The following is a 15,917-nucleotide window of genomic DNA, read 5'->3' on the forward strand; positions in this document are numbered from 1 at the left end:
GGCAGGTTTGTGTCGACATACCGGACACGATCCTGGGGAACCTAGCCCTTAACAGCTCCGCTGTAAAAGACAGGCCAATGTCTCACACTTGGCCAACTCGTTTATTTAGTCCACCTCCTTATATAGTCTCAATCTCAAGGTCATCTCCACCACCAACGTTTTGATGTTTCTTCTCTAACTAGTCTCAGGTTAATTCAACATGGTTAATATTCACCAGCTTGCCTGCACCTTTACGATATTGTCTAAAAGTTGAAGAACTTTTTGGTAAAATAGCACAGTGAACAATGCATCCAAAAGGTCAAACACCTACCAGCATATTACTGAGAAAATAACCCTGGAAATAAAGTAAGATGCTTCCTCCTATAATACAAATGACTAGTTTCCTGCAGAGCTTGGGGTTGGTGAATTCCTGCAATTTATTGAGCGTCCTTCAAATGATGAAGCACAAAAATGAATTAATTAAAAGGTGATTTATGCCTGAACAATGAGCAGGTGAAAGGTCATGATCATTGCTCGTCCACAGCTTGTACAACATGAGAGAGAAAAAAATAATTTTATTAGAAAGGCACGGGTTAACGAAACCACACCTTGAGTGCTGCAGCAAACTAGCATGGAAGGTGCTGGTTTTGGATTGAATATGGTAAGCAGAATTATGCTCCCTTTATTGTCATACCTGCACAATGAAGATGGCTGCAGCTAGGATTTTGCCATTATGATAACCAAACAGCAAGTTGGCTATGTAGGCTGGTATGACACTTGTGAACTGTTGAATTTAATTAAAGTTGTCTGTTGCAATTCCTACTTGTAAGGCAGAATGTTTACAGTAAAAACAGTTTAGCAATCAAATGCAATTTTACACAATATTTATATTTATTGCATTAGTGATGGTTGCAAACCTCACAGAGTTCAAGTTAAAACTATACTTTCAAGCTTTTGCATTTGAAGTTTGTCATATATAGTCCTGGAAAATGCTTTGATTTTTTAAAGTTTTTTAGTAAACCTTAAATATGAGAGGTACAAATGTTACAGCCTTCCCAAAAGTTACGGTTCATCAATGTAGAAACAATTCAACATCTTAAAAAATTCCAAGCAGATAGATTTGAATGTATTCAATTCAATGTGTGCAAACTTTGTTCAATTTAGTCTACATGGTCACTAATATTGTGGTAAGCTATATTTTGTCTGCTGTGCATGAGAAACCTACAGATAAAACATTCATACTGTTTGGTCTCTGGAACTTTTGACAGCTCCATCTGCAAGGTCACCAGCTGTTCTCCTCTGTACTCTTGGTTAGATATCTTGCTTTGGCGTCTGAAGCTGTTTCCTGGCACCGTTTGATTATTTGCTCTAAATACAACAATTTCTTCCAGAAATTAACTGAAGCACAAGGCACAAGCTGAACAAACAGAACTGCATAAAAATGCATTGTTAAGCTGTTTAGTGTTTGAAAGATTTCAAGGCATGTCCCACAAGTTATTAGTTCTATATGTTGATTTCCTATTGTATAGAACATCCTTTTCTTTTCATCTTTGATTTGCATGTTCCAGTATTTTTGTTCTCTGCAAAGTTCCTGCCTTTTGCTGTCCCTTGCAGTGGGATAATCAGAAATAAAGAAAAAAATAAACAGTTACGAGGCTGCTAAATTTAATTTATGCAAATCTTTGAGAACGTCCAAAAGACAATATGGATTACTGTTTTAAATTTTTCACTAAGCTCCAAAGAGCTGCCATAATGTGCTTGACAGCTTTTAAGGCCTAGGTAGACATTGTTGTTTGAATTGCAGCAGTTACATCAATGTTATTAGTGCCCTGAGAATGAGTGTTCACACAAAAAAGTTAGTTGAACACTTAGAGCCTAGCATTTATTCAAGTGAGAAATCACGTATCCATAGTATTGAGTATTCGGAACCTCTGAATAACTTTCAAATTTGAGTTGTTCCAGTTCACTGAACCTGTCACTGACTGGGTTTAGATGATCCAAGCTTGTCTGACCCACCAGCTACACAAGTCAAGCTGGTAGAATATATCATCCAACTTTGCAGTTTCAAAACTTTAGGAGCAAAGTTTAATAAATGTTGGCAGGATATCTTTAATTATGATTGATCACAACTTACCTTTACAACTATTAGATATTCTTGCTATATAAAAGTTTAACACAAAAGGGTTGTGCCACTTATCATAAAGACAGATATAATATAGAATTTCACCTACTGAATACTCAACTATTTGAGTGGTCTTTTGCAAGAAAGAGAGATATGACGAGACCAACATCAATATAAAGAGCAACTCACATAATTTGTGAAGTTAGGTAGGTACCTATCAACATTGCAGCAGGGGCACTGTGCAATGCATAAGTGACATCTGATCTGCAAAAGGTGCAGGCAGTGGTTTGCCAATCATCAGTTGGTCATGTTGATGCATCTCTTTTGACAACTTGTGGAATCCGTACCCTTGAGAAGAACAGCCTGGTGGCCTTGATAGTTTCTGCTGCCACAGCTTTCTTTCCACTGCCTTTACAGTTTTTACAACTGAGCACACTGACAATCTCTAAAGATCTGTCATACCAGCTTGTGATAGTGTTTTTGTCAGAAGGATCGATTGATACGTCTACTGGTAACAGGTGCTATGCCACAACGACTGGTTTATGCTCGGCAAACAGGACTTGCACCTTTTTGCTGATTTGACACCATGTTTACTTCTGCATTACATAGTGTCATCACCAGGATTGTGATGCCAGCAGGTAGTTTAATTCGCAGATTATTTGAGTTGCTTTTTATATTGGTGTTGATCTCATTATCACATCTCGTTTCTTTTTTTGTAGCGATACACCACACAAATGAGTAAGAATCCATGTGAATACTCGGTATATATCCTCACTTATAGACCGACACGCTGTTTACAAACAAGCCCGCGTTTTCCCACACCAGGTGTGGGCACGCGCGTGTGCAGAAACCAAATTCGCGCAAAGCATCTGCAGATGCACAGTGCCGTCGACAGCGCCACCGCACAATGTGGAGTAAATGTGGAGTTGAATGTTACTATTTTTTTTTTCAATATAAAAATAAAGTTTAATCAAAAACATACACTAAATTTATTAAGAAATAACCGGTGTCCAAAGATACTTCTGAAGCTGCATTTGGCATTGGCGCCCTTGTGATTGGCAGTACTAACTGCCCTTGAGAACAAGTGTTACTTCAATGAATGTCAGTACTTTAAAATAGTCAAACTCCTAGATGCACAACACCTTCAGCTGCTCTCCCCATCCTACAAAATTACAAGTTCACATCTTTCACTGTAATAAAAAACACAACCCCTCCTCCCTCTAAAGAGCACAAATAGTACGATCCAAACTGGAAACCGGAGCAGTGGCTTTTGTCGCGGTCCAGGAGTACATTGGCCCATCATATTGAATGAACCTTGAGAAGATCAACGCCAAACTTTTTTTTTTGTTAGTGGTCCAAAATTTAAAAGAACCGAATTGGCCTTTTCTCAGGACCACTAACCCTGTGCTCTGACAAACTTAATTTGTAAGATACTGTTTTCTTGTCTTTTTTTATTTTCCCATGGTGACCTCAAACTCCGTTTTTCGAATGAATCTGAATTGTCAAAAAATTTACCGGCGAGTGTTTTCAGAGTTTATCCGAAACCACAGAACCCAACTTATACCCTATTCTAGTTCCCCAATTGGAACCATTAGAAATGAATGGGTAAGAGAGGTGCTGCTAGTGAGGTTTTGTTTGTGTCCCTAGAGCCATAAAGGCTCATAAAAAATTGTCTTGAGAAATTTCAATGCAGACACCAACTTTCGTGTGGCTGTTCTATAAAAAAAATAAAAAAAATATAGATTAAAAAAAAAACTCAAATCTGCAAAGCGAGATGTGGCATCAATAAAAGCCACTAAAAACCACACAAATGCAGCTGCCATGTATGATCTACATTTAAGGTGCTTGCAAAATGACTTCTAAAGTTTAGCAGAGTCCAGCGCTATGGTGGCACTTTTCTGCATCTGCATTTACAGTCACCCCTGCCGCTCCCCAGTTCACTCTATCCGCTACTACAATGCCATACAATAGGTTAGATTAACTGAGGCTCATCTAACATAGGTCACAAAACCAGATTATGGGGCTGTGCTTGCATGATTGGGTTGCATGTGACAAAGAAAATGGGATGTCAGTGGAATGCCTCATTACTGTAATATCCTGAGAGCTGCCCTATATTTACCTTGATTTGCTATTTTCTTCTCAAGCACCGAAAGATGGCCCACTCCTTGTAAAGGCAGTGTTCTGATAAATGATGACCTCGGGTGTAAATGCGGCTTGTTAGCTACGGCGGGACATAAGCCAACATTGCCGACTGGAAAGTGTGGTTATCTTTGCTACACTGCCCCTCGCCATAACAACAGCATTTTTTAAACTTTTCTCGATTGGACGCCGAAAGTTAGCCCACTCCTTATTTTTTGGTTTGCTCTAGATTTTAAGTGGGCTACAGTCAAACTCGTTTATAACGAACAGCAGGAAACACTACAATCAGTTTGATATAGCAAGTAGTTCGATATAGCAAAAAAACATTTACAACGAACTTCCACGATGTGTTCGTTGTAAGGCGAGAGCTTATCTTTCTATCTGATCTCTTGGCTCCTGCCTTGTAACATGACGCTAAAAAAAAAAAAAAAATTGTTTGCATGCACTTTTTTTTTAGCTGATTTTCTCTTTTGAATTGCTTCCCTTCGTGGCAACCGCTTTGGGATGAAAAGATTTTTTTTTTCTGTGCGTGCGTGCAAAGTGTTTATTTTTTAGCTTTCTCCCCTTCTGAATCGCTTCTCTTCGCTCAAATTCATTCGCAACTTGAGCTTTTGAAATTTTCTTTCTTTCCTACTTTTTTTGGGGGAGGGAGGGAGGGGAGGGGAGGGGAGGGAGGGAGGGACGGGAGGGACAAGCTAGAAAACGATTGTTTGCAGGTTCTTGGAAGCCTTCCCGGGGTAAAAGTTTGATATAGCCACTGTGTTGTTCGTTATAAAAAGCACTTTTTACATGCATTTTTATTTAAATTTTCCACGAGTTCAGTATTGACAATAATTCGCTGTACGTGGGTTCATTCTAAACAAGTTCCACTGTATATCTCGGGATTTACGGCAGATACTTCTCTCAGAAGTGAATGTTAGAATACACATGCTGTAACAAGCTTCACACAGGCATGCTTGCTAAAACTGCCAAACCAACCATTGGACACTATGGTAAATCCCAAGACTGGGGTGCAAAAAAAAAAAAAAAAGAAGTCTCCCGGAACTATTTGGGAGAAGGAGAGGGGAGGTGGGCGATTTTCTTCCACTTCTTCCATATTGTTAACATTACATTTTTATTTCAAATCGCGGGGGGAAAGTTTGGTCTTTCCTGTCTACTCTGTCCCGATGTCACTAAGTGGAAAATAATCGCATGGGACGGACAGCATCTTTCGAGATGCTGTTTATCACACTTTTCTCTGTTACCTTACTGCCGTAACTCTTCGACCCCGGTCTCAGGATTTGCTATCTTGCTCAATATACACCAGCTCGTCTGCACTCCCATTTTTTCGCAAACCAACCACATTCTTGTTTTTTCTGCAAGTTGACTAAACCTGCCTGCCAGGTTAGTATATAAGATGGCGGCAAGGACACACAGAGACTTCAAAAATTTGGTTATCTGTCTCCTATACATTTAGACCAGCGTGAAATTTCCAATAGAAACCTCTACCAGTTCACTTGCACATTTCTTTCGTTCCAAAAACTTTTAGTCATCTAGATTTCTAATTTTATTTCTCAAAAACTGTGTTTGGGGATGGGAGTAGGCAACAAAGGAAAAACCAAAAGAAAGAAACCAAAAGGCATATTTCTTGTAAGGCATGCCCCATTAAGCATTTATTATACATCCACAAAGTAATTACATCCAACACAGGAACAGTCTTGCAGTGGGAGACTGGGGAAATCCAAGATTTGGAACTTGAAAACTGTACAATCCAAAGCCAAGTATTTTTTTTTAATTTTTTTTTTTAACTTTCCGAGAGCGGACAACTGTGTAGTACTCAACCTAGATGCCCAAAATCATGCTTGCCACATATGCACACTCTGAAATTTTGCACTGAAACAAAACACACAAAAACTTCGTGCAAAAAAGCAAAATATATGGGAGTGAAGCAAACAAGCCATCACACAGAAGCACACACTTAAAAACATATATACAGACATTATTTACCTTATCAGAATGGCATGCTTACAGTGCACAATCCCTGCATGCTGTTGCTTCTCAAGCCCTATATTACTGTACACAGTGCATTATAAAATAACGGTGAAACTTTAGAGCTCGAAATAAATTAATTATTGTAACTGAAGAGAAGATGGAGGTGTATCTAGCCCACAAGTGTCCTAAAATAGCTCTACCTCTGACACAATGTTCAACTCCTCCCCAAGAACACTTTTGTACTTGAACTACAACACAACATGAAGAAAAAAAAAAAGATTATTTATAGTGTGGCCTGAGAAGCCAATTCTAAAGGACCAGCCTCGTGAAGAAAATGTCTCGGCATCACCTTAATTATTGATCAGCAAGTGTTGGCAACATATATGAAACTTTTGAAGTGCGGATGTGCCCCACAGTGTACCCGTTTCGTCAAGCCGGATTGCTCCTCTACATTCCCAAGGTTAATCCACATCAGGGGGGTTAATATCACAGCGTATTGGTTACTCCCACGGTATATTAGTGGAAGAAATTAGGACAAACCAAGCTTCAAACTGGCAGTGACTTCACACCAAGAGTTGCAGAGCATCGTCATTCCATCCACAAATACTTTGGCAATATAATTATGGTAGAAAATTGGTTCCTTATTCTACAAGATCCTTAACAAAAAAAAAAAAGAGGTTCTATTAAAATAGCAAAACTTTAAAGAAAATGTGCGAAGAGGAAGCGTGTCAAGACCACCCATAATGTGCCTCTTAATTACCGTAGATTCTGTCAACTGATGGCGAGAGGCCTACGACAGTTCTTTCCTGGTTGCAACTTCCTTGGACACACTGTGCTACGGTGGTGCAGCCTCCGGTCACATGGCCCTTTCTGTCGTAACCTTAAAAGCACTTTACAGCATCCCACACCTTAGGAGATCGCCACCTCCCACAGTCACAACTGAATACTTTGTAAGCCTGATTAAAGCAATCGACAATCCTGACTACAAGTGGGAATGAGTGGCCAATTACCAGTGGCCTTCCACCACAATCAAACACTCTGCCTTGCCAGCGAGGCATTTTTGCCTACCAAAGAAAAAAAAAAAAAAAACTATTCATGAACACAGCGGTGGTGGAAGCGGTTCGGACAGCCGACGGAGTATGCCAGTAAACTTTTTGGAAGGGGAAGAACCTCCACCTGTGAGGCGCTCCTAGAGTGGTTTTCCGGGGGCCCCGCCCGGTACGCTTTGTGACCCCGACGACATGTGACTACTTGCTGGTGCTGGATGCTCTGCCCTTGTCTCTTTGGCATCTGGACCCCCCTCCCTCACCCGTACCACTGAGTCGACAACAGGAAGGGAAGTTGTGCGACAGTCACGACGCGATAGTGAGAAGCTCCTTTACCTCGAAGGGTTCATCGTCATCCAAATCAACCAAGCTATTGGGGTTATAATTCTGTAGGTCCGTCTTGCGCACTGTCCGCCCCATCGGGTCAAAGGGGTCCACCACGACTTGCTCCGTGCCCTTGATCTCCGCCCTGCAGAACGGGCAGCCCTGTCCCTCGGAGTCCTGCAAAGTGCAATGTTCCATGCGTGAAGATCGCCAAATAGTCACCGCACCGTGGCTGTACCAGGGATAAAAGCGGCATTTGACCTTTTGTAGCAGGTTCTGTAGCAGGCAAAATATTGATTTTGAACAGTCACTGATGCTTTTCAAGCAAATGCCAACATCTGTCAGCCCATCACTTGAGAATGAAAAAGTGATTGCATCTATAAATGAGTTATTTTATGATAGTGACCAAGGGTTCCCCTTTGACACTCAAGCATATTACTTATTGGGGATGTCGCGAACCACCCTAGGTTCGAATTTGAAAGGTTTCAATATTTTCTAACCACCTAAAGTTCGAGTTTGAAAGATTTAGATATTTTTGAACCGTACCGAAGTTCGAATTCGAAAAGGTCCTAACTTTCGAACACCGTGGAGTTTTGAATTTAAAATGTTTGAAGCTTTCACGGTTTCTAAAAGTTTGGGTTAGAACATTTAGAATATTGTTTTACTTGAGGTTTGAGAAATTCTAAGACTTCGAACTTTCCTAACTTGAAATTCGAGAGATAAGAAAATTTTGAATTTCTTAGGATCTGAAATTTGAAAAATATGAACGTTTTCGAGTTTTTATAAGCATAAAGTTTGAAAAATTCACAATTAGAAGGTTTCAATTCTCTTTTAAAGCCAAATTAAAAGAAAAAAAAATTTGGAAGATTTTGAATTTTTTTTAAGTCCAAGTTTGTAAAGTTCAAAGTCCAGTTTTCAAATTCCTCCACAGTTTCAAATAATGTTTTCACGCCTCACTGGTTTTCACGAAATCAGGTTTAGAAAAGTTTGGGTGTGATATTTAGACTGCGCAAAGTTGGTCATGCAGTCAAATGAGACGACGAGTGTCCCGGATGTGCTGGAATATTTGCCAGTGCAGAGTGACGCGTGACCATAGATCAGTAATTGTGACCGCCAGCCCGGGGGGGGGGGGGGGGGGGGGTCTTTAACGTGCATCACACAGCTGTGATCACACGAACGCACTGTTCTATGATACTCATCCAGTTCAAACGGCCAGGAGCAGGCAGGTGGTTGAGGCTCAGAAAAACCTTCAAGCGATTTGGCGAACTACCTCCCCACCGCCTTGCACGCTGGTAGTAATCTGATCGAACGCCGCCCGAGTGACGCTGGCATATAGTAAGTTTAGTCTGTAATTGTTCTGGAGTTTTATTTTACGGGACCGATGAAATGCTGAGCAAAAAGCACAGAAGCAGACACAACTCGAGGTCGAGGAGCGTTCTACCATACCAGCGGCGTCGAAAGAAGAAAAACGGGAGAGAAGAAGGGGGAGCAGTGCAATATTTCGGAATGTTAAAGGAAAACAATACAGGAAAAAAGTGTGTGGTCGAGCTTATTTTAATCTGAAATTATTTATGCATATGTATAGCCACTGTCGCTCTTCACTGCATAAAAGATTGTGTATACATGGTCATTGTCGGAAACTCGTTGTAAGAAGGCACTACTCATCACACGTTTAAAGGTTCTGAAGTTCAAAGCTATGTTTTTTCGACCTAAATAACTGCGCCATTGGTAAAAAAAATTAAACATAACAGCAAATGCAAAAATAAAAAGTTGGAGAGAGAAAAAAAAAAAAAATAAGAACTATCCACAATTTGTTGGAAGTGTTGTATTCTTGCATATTCAGAGGCTCAGAACTTCGAAACAAGTTTCTCCTACCAAAATGTGTACAGGCTAAAAAAAAACAAATCCCAAAAACGTGATGCGAAAAAAAGAAAAAAGTTAAAAATGGCTTTTTTTGTTAATGACTTGCTGAACTTGAACAATATTAGAAATCTTTTCCCATGAGTTAATTTATTCCTCAACGTGAAAAAACAATAAATATACGAAGGTGTAGTTAGGGAGAAGACAATGCAGCCAAAGCTCAAGGGCGAAAGGCTGCGTGTGCTAACAGCTGATGGACAACAACCTCTCGTCACTCAAACACCAGGGAAAAATGACCGCATCTCCACGTGGTGAATGATGTTGATTGCGGCGAAGCTCTGGTGGCGCTGATGATACTGATTTTATTGTTCATAGGTAAGGCTGATGGTGCCGATTTTCTTTTATTGCCCATAGGTAGTGCTGAGTTCCGGGTTACATTTCGACTTCATTATTACTGCTTTATGGTCGGTGAAATGGTGGTTCTTCTAGCAGATCAGCTTGGATCCGCTAGAAGCCGTGGGAATGCATCTCCACCGCTTAAGTCAACGGTCCATGTCAGAAAGAGAATGTGTGTTATGGAACGTGGGTATATACGCATTTGAGCATTTGACCGCAGCGCCCTCTCGTCTATAAACGTTGAGCCAATGCATGCAAAGTTTAACGCGATTATGTACGCATTTGACCGCAGCGCCCTCTCCTGTGTAGACGTTAAGCGGCTACATGCAACGTTTCACCCACGACATCCCCAGCTCTTGAGTTACTACCACATCTCAGTGCCCCCTACTCGTCCTGCAGTCGTGGCCGAGTGGTTAAGGCGATGGACTAGAAATCCATTGGGGTCTCCTTGCACAGGTTCGAATTCTGTCGACTGCGCAAACATTTTTAATTTTTTTTAAGAAGACAGATGGGATGGCAATCGCTGTGAGCACGGACGCCGGATAAGGCTAGACCCTAAGGAGCTTCGCTCCCAATACATTATTTTGTGTTCTGCAGATGGCAATGATATGTACTGTCTGTGGTGTTAATTTAAATGCGATACCTCACACAATTTAGACGAAAAAAATTACCAAGTTTAGGGCATTAATTGCCCGTAGATATACACGTTTGGACATTTCTTCAAAACTCATCTTGAATAACAATAATCATATCTTAAGACGGCACTTACCTGGGCTATACATAGATCATTCTTAAAAAAGTTTCACATATCTACCATAAATAGCTTCGGATATAGCGCGCTTCAGATATGGCACAAACAACAATCGTCAAAAACCCGTCGTCCTTCTCGCTCCTTTGGGAATTTATTTCTTTAATACCAAGCATGCCAGAACATTGAAATAAACGGCGTTGTCTTTTGCAAGGAACGCTACACAACATGTACAAATTCGAGAAAAAAAAATTACGAATGTACCTTACAGTTTGAATCCGAATGAAACTGCCCGCCGGTCTTTCAAAGTTCGACGAACCTCAAACTTTTACAATAAAAGTTTGAAGTTCGTTGAACTTTCCACTTCACAGGATTCGAAAGTTCGAAAATTTTCACATTCCCTAGATAAATAAGTTTGAAAGTTATCGAAATTCTTAGCATAGGAAGTTCGAAAAGGATAACATTTTTCAGCGTAACAAGTTCAGAGGTTCGAAAAACATTGCATTTCTGAATGTGCAAAGTTTAAAATGCGTCAAACTTTTTAGTCTAACAAGTTTGAAAATTCGACTTTCATCAAATTTTTCGACATAGAAAGTTTGAAAATTCAAAATATTTCGAACCGCTCGATTCGATCATCGAAGCTTCGGTTCGAAAAAAGTTTGGCGCATCCCTATTACTTATTACTAGGGTTCCGTGTTTTTGGAGTTTATTTGTCGTGAAACTCGGAGGGTGTTTCTCTGAGTTTATTTTTCGATGGAAATTCGGGGTTAATAGGAGTTTATTTTTGTTAGATTCCCAATTTTTTTTTTAAATTTCCGCCGTTCTGAAGGAATTTTGACAAGCTAAAAGGCAAACCCCTTTTCTCATTAGTTTGAGATTTAATAGGAAAGTAAAGTTGCATCCCCTCAGGGCCACTGACCTTGTGCTCTTTTAAAAATTGTTTCTAAAACACCGTCTTTTTTTTTTTTTATTTTGTTGTCAGGACATTGAAATTCTGAGTTTTTCAAATAAATCCGAATTGCTGGAAAATTTACCGGCGAGCGTTTTTCAGATTTTTTCAGATTTATCCGAAAACACGGAACCCTACCGATTACTGTTTGGGGTAAGACTAGATAGGGCAGGGGTGGCCAGGCTGACCCGGCCTAAGAGCCGCCAAACAAAACCACGAAACTTTTAAAAGCCAAGAGGGGGGGGGGCAAACTTTTGTCCAGAGCAATAAACAATACTCAGACTACTTTCAATCTATCCGAGTGAAAAGCAGTCCAACTGTACGTAACGTAGCACTAGCATAAGACTACCAAACCACAACCTGTCTTTCCATTTAAAACACATTCCATTTATCTTTTTGGGGAAGTGCTCGTGTGACCGATAGGGAGGGGGGGTGGGGCGGAGGGGGGGGGGGGAGTAGGGGAGGGAGTCGTGAACCGCACTTTAACACGAGAAAAGCCCCAGCTTGGCCACCTTTGAGATAGGGTGTAAAAGAAACAGTCTTCTTAAATAAGGCTCTATTCAGAGTTGATTTCACTTACAATGGATATTAAAAAATGGTTGAAAAGTGAATCTTCATTAGGATAAATCCTCTCTCCCCTCCTCATTTTACTCGGTAGTTTGTTTAGCCTGTAAATATAATTTCTGTAAAATGCCAGCAAGAGCCAGCACATCCGCTAAATTGTCTACTAATAAAAAATGTGTCCCACAACTTTAATGAACCTACCGAACTCAACATTCTAATGTCATAAACTGCAAAAACAACCCCCCCAAAATATTAAAAGAGCCTACACTTGTGCTTTAAAAGTGAAACTGCTCTTTAGCAGTGAGGGAACCACAGTTACGTCAAAGTTTGTTGCTCTTTCGATCGACAGCTGCATGGGAACAACCGTGAGTACCGTATTTGCTCAAATATATATATAGACCAGTGTTTTCTTCCCTCTCTTTCTCCGCCCAAGTTTTTTTGTTCTTTTTTTTAATTAGAGATTAAATTTTTATTAGGACAAAGAAGGTTGGCCTGTAATAATCCTAAGTATAATTTGCATGCCTATCGCGCTAAGTCAGGCGTTCCCCCAGGTCAGCCGCTGCTCCTAGCACTCCGGTGCAAAGCAGTGAAGCTCAACGTGCGCATGCTAGTGAGAGGCAGAAGTTGACGGGAGCGGCGCAAGTGACACGGTACTCTGCAGCCACGGAACAAAGGAATGTGGCAGACATAACCAATAATCAAGTGATCTTATCAGGAGAACAAGACCCTGGTTCTGTTTTATCACAGTAGCCGCAATCGGCAATCCCACTATTCTGCAAGGTTTTCTCGGGACTCTTGGTTCCTGACATTGACAACATTGTCCGGAAATTTAGATGATGTCGATGATCAACCAGCCAGCTCATCAACCGGCCAGAGCGGTTGATGCCCAGCATCAATGGCTCTGGCCGGTTGATTTGCAGCATCAAAGCGCAAAATCATGGCATTTGTCATCTCCTTGTATGTGTTCTTTCATTGGCTAAACCAATCAAGTGCAGTGAATGTCCCGTGACTTGCACTTTTAGTACATGTGTCCTCTGACCTAAGACGGAACTGTTTGACGAGTAGTGATGCTGTGAAACTCATACTTGTAAAATTTTTCCTGCCTTCTACTTCTCTGAGTATTAAAGTCGACCCATAACAAAATATATTTTTTTTGCTTTAAGCCCATCTCAATCTCGGTGAAGGTGTGGCGCAATTCTTAGCAAAACTGGCATTTCGGCACAAGATGGAACAGACGTTTGATCATGGTGCAGTTTGGTGTAAATGGCACAGCACTTCCATCACTGCTGTACCATCCAGCCTTCCGAGGCATCAGAAATCCACAAGGCGGTTGAATGGGACAACGTGCAAAAACATCGCTCAGAGACATTCTCCTTCTCGTTAGCCACAACACTGGCCCGTGTTTCGAAAAAGGGTGTGACGAAAGCCCTCGTAGGAGCCCGAGCAGAGCGAGCCTCGATGCTAATGAAGAATAAGAAAGGAACCCCAACACCAACCCCAGTTTTCACCTTTGCATCACTGCATCACAACGGCATTGTCAAACTTTTAAGGCTGGTTCACACACTTGCAACCAACTATGACTGACTACGACATGACCAGTTTTTAAGCCTCTTACGACCGCCATTGCTGCTTACGACAGGCCATGCTGCTGCATGGCCTGTCGTAAGCAGTCACAAGCAGCTTAAAAACTGGTTGTGTCAGAGCTGATCGCAAGCATGTGAACCAATGTGATGCAAAAGTGCCTTAAAGTGGCTCTGCAAGGCCTTGTTTACAGGTTTTTATTTTGCACCGAACCTGAGCGCACTGAACGTAGTAACTTAATGAAACTTTTCTTTTCTGGAATTTTGCTTGATTTTAAAAGGGTAGTCAAATTAAAATTACAAAAACGAGCAGAAATAACCTCCTTTACGACGTCCTTGGTTGTCTGAGTGGCAGTGAACTAGAGGAGGGGTAGTGGGCTCAGCGAGCGGTCAAGGCTGCCGCACTTCGTGTCAACGACTCGAGAGGGCGCCACTAAAGCATGTTCTGGCTAGGCTGTATGAAGCGGGCAGCTAAGGTGGCTCGCATTGCATTTGCTGCGCGATTAAACACTAATTCGCCATGACACTTCATTGGCCACAAACGACAGCAAACACGGGGTAAAGATCAGTTCAGAACGGGAGCCACTTCGCGCTGACGCACCGCCAAATGGCCAAATCGCCAACAGAGCCCGCGCCGAAGGCCTTCGAAACGCTCGGAACCGGTCGGATTCTTGACAGCGCCACCGCGTACATCCGAGACCTTTCTACGCTCGCCGCTCGTCTTTACCTGACCCCACTACACCTTTCTAGTATATGCCACCTTTTCCACCACTTGGTGGCGGGTATGTCAACGGGTCATTTCTTGTTTCCATACTTTATAAACTATATTTGTTTCTTTTCTGATCTGAAATACTAAACACAAACTACTTTTATAAATATTTGGAGCAGCTCGTGCCACTTACATTTTGTATTTCGACTAAAATTAAGCTTTTAACGGCTCTGACCAGTAGTAAGCAGGACCAAAGACTTCACACATCGCGCGCTTTCGGCACCGTGGGTCGCCCCCGTAGGTGGAGGATGTTTCCGCGTCATCCGGTTAAAATATGACGCACTGATATTTAGTTACTCTCTCTGTGCCCGCTGGTTTGCCCAAACCCCAAGAGACGTGGAAACCGCAAAAAAGGTAGACGCTTAAATAGGATTGAAGGGCCCCTTTAATACACAGCAGTATTTAATAGGTAAAAAAATACATATATATATATTTTTACATATCTATCACTTCAAAAACGTTAGATACTAAGGATTTTGGTATGCTACGAGAGCTAATAAATTCTTTTGGTTTAACTACATCCTACTTTGTCATGCATGTGGTTTCCATACCTTTTTCCGTAACAGTTTCTCGTGAAGCACAGAAACCTACTGTACCTACTTGCAGAGTTTTCTCCTTGTCTTTTAATACTAAAGTGTTCTCTCTTACTCTTTTTCCACTCTAATGTCTCAACGGCTCTAGCCAAGCTAAATGAAAAAAACTAAGTTACAAATATAGTGGAGATGTCGAAACAAGCTTCCAGCCACAAAAGACCAAGAATTGGACTATATATATTCAAATAATCAAGATCGCACACTGTCCACAAGTTGCTTAAAGGGGTACGGAAACAAAAGTTGAAATATTCAAATTTCGTTCGGAAATGAGTCAAGCATGACAGATAATAACCGTAAATGATAATCGCATGTTTGTATTTTGAACGACTGGCTATATTTTTCGTTCCAAACGGTGCACTTGAGCAAGCGCTCAGAGAGAGGCAAACAGAGAGCGCGATGCGTTATGGGATATCCGGCGCAAACAAAAAGAGGAAGAAAAGATTCCCCGCATTCGGGACGTAGCAAGGCTGGGGTGGTTATGAGCTTTACTGTTGGTGGCGTTGTCAGCGTTGTGGTGGTGTCAATAGCGTCAGCGCGTTGCAACTGAGCCGTTCAGTACCCGTGGGGTGATGAGCGTGTGGCTGGCCCAAGGAGCACATAGCTTCCACAACACTGTCAGCTTAGGGCTGAACGGGGTGGGGAAAGCAACTTTTGTCCGAGTTTGGAGCAACGCGCTACTTTTCTAGGGGGAGAATGGCTGTGTCCGGGTACACAAACAAGGATCCGGGAAAGAGGGGAGTCCCTCCCGTCCATCTTCTTGGATTGTTTGGTACAATGCGCGATTTGTGAGTTGAGGAAAGCTAAGAATGGAAAATGTGGAAATTCCAAAGAGCAGCGCTGCTCCGATGGAACTTGCTACGTCATGACTATGTAGCAA

At 41.5% G+C, this 15,917-nt stretch overlaps 1 protein-coding gene across 1 annotated transcript in view; it reads right to left on the bottom strand.

Moving 5' to 3' along the window:
- LOC8032556 (E3 ubiquitin-protein ligase CBL-B) overlaps positions 1 to 15,917 on the bottom strand; it is a 63,572-nt gene that overhangs the window by 16,911 nt on the left and 30,744 nt on the right. The window contains exon 6 of the mRNA XM_002410233.5: positions 7,594 to 7,758. Within this exon, the coding sequence (XP_002410277.2) occupies positions 7,594 to 7,758 (165 nt within the window). The remainder of the gene's footprint in view (positions 1 to 7,593; positions 7,759 to 15,917) is intronic.

This window comes from Ixodes scapularis, unplaced genomic scaffold, assembly GCF_016920785.2.
Source record: "Ixodes scapularis isolate PalLabHiFi unplaced genomic scaffold, ASM1692078v2 PGA_scaffold0__279_contigs__length_252992795, whole genome shotgun sequence".
Taxonomy (NCBI): Eukaryota; Metazoa; Arthropoda; class Arachnida; order Ixodida; family Ixodidae; genus Ixodes; species Ixodes scapularis.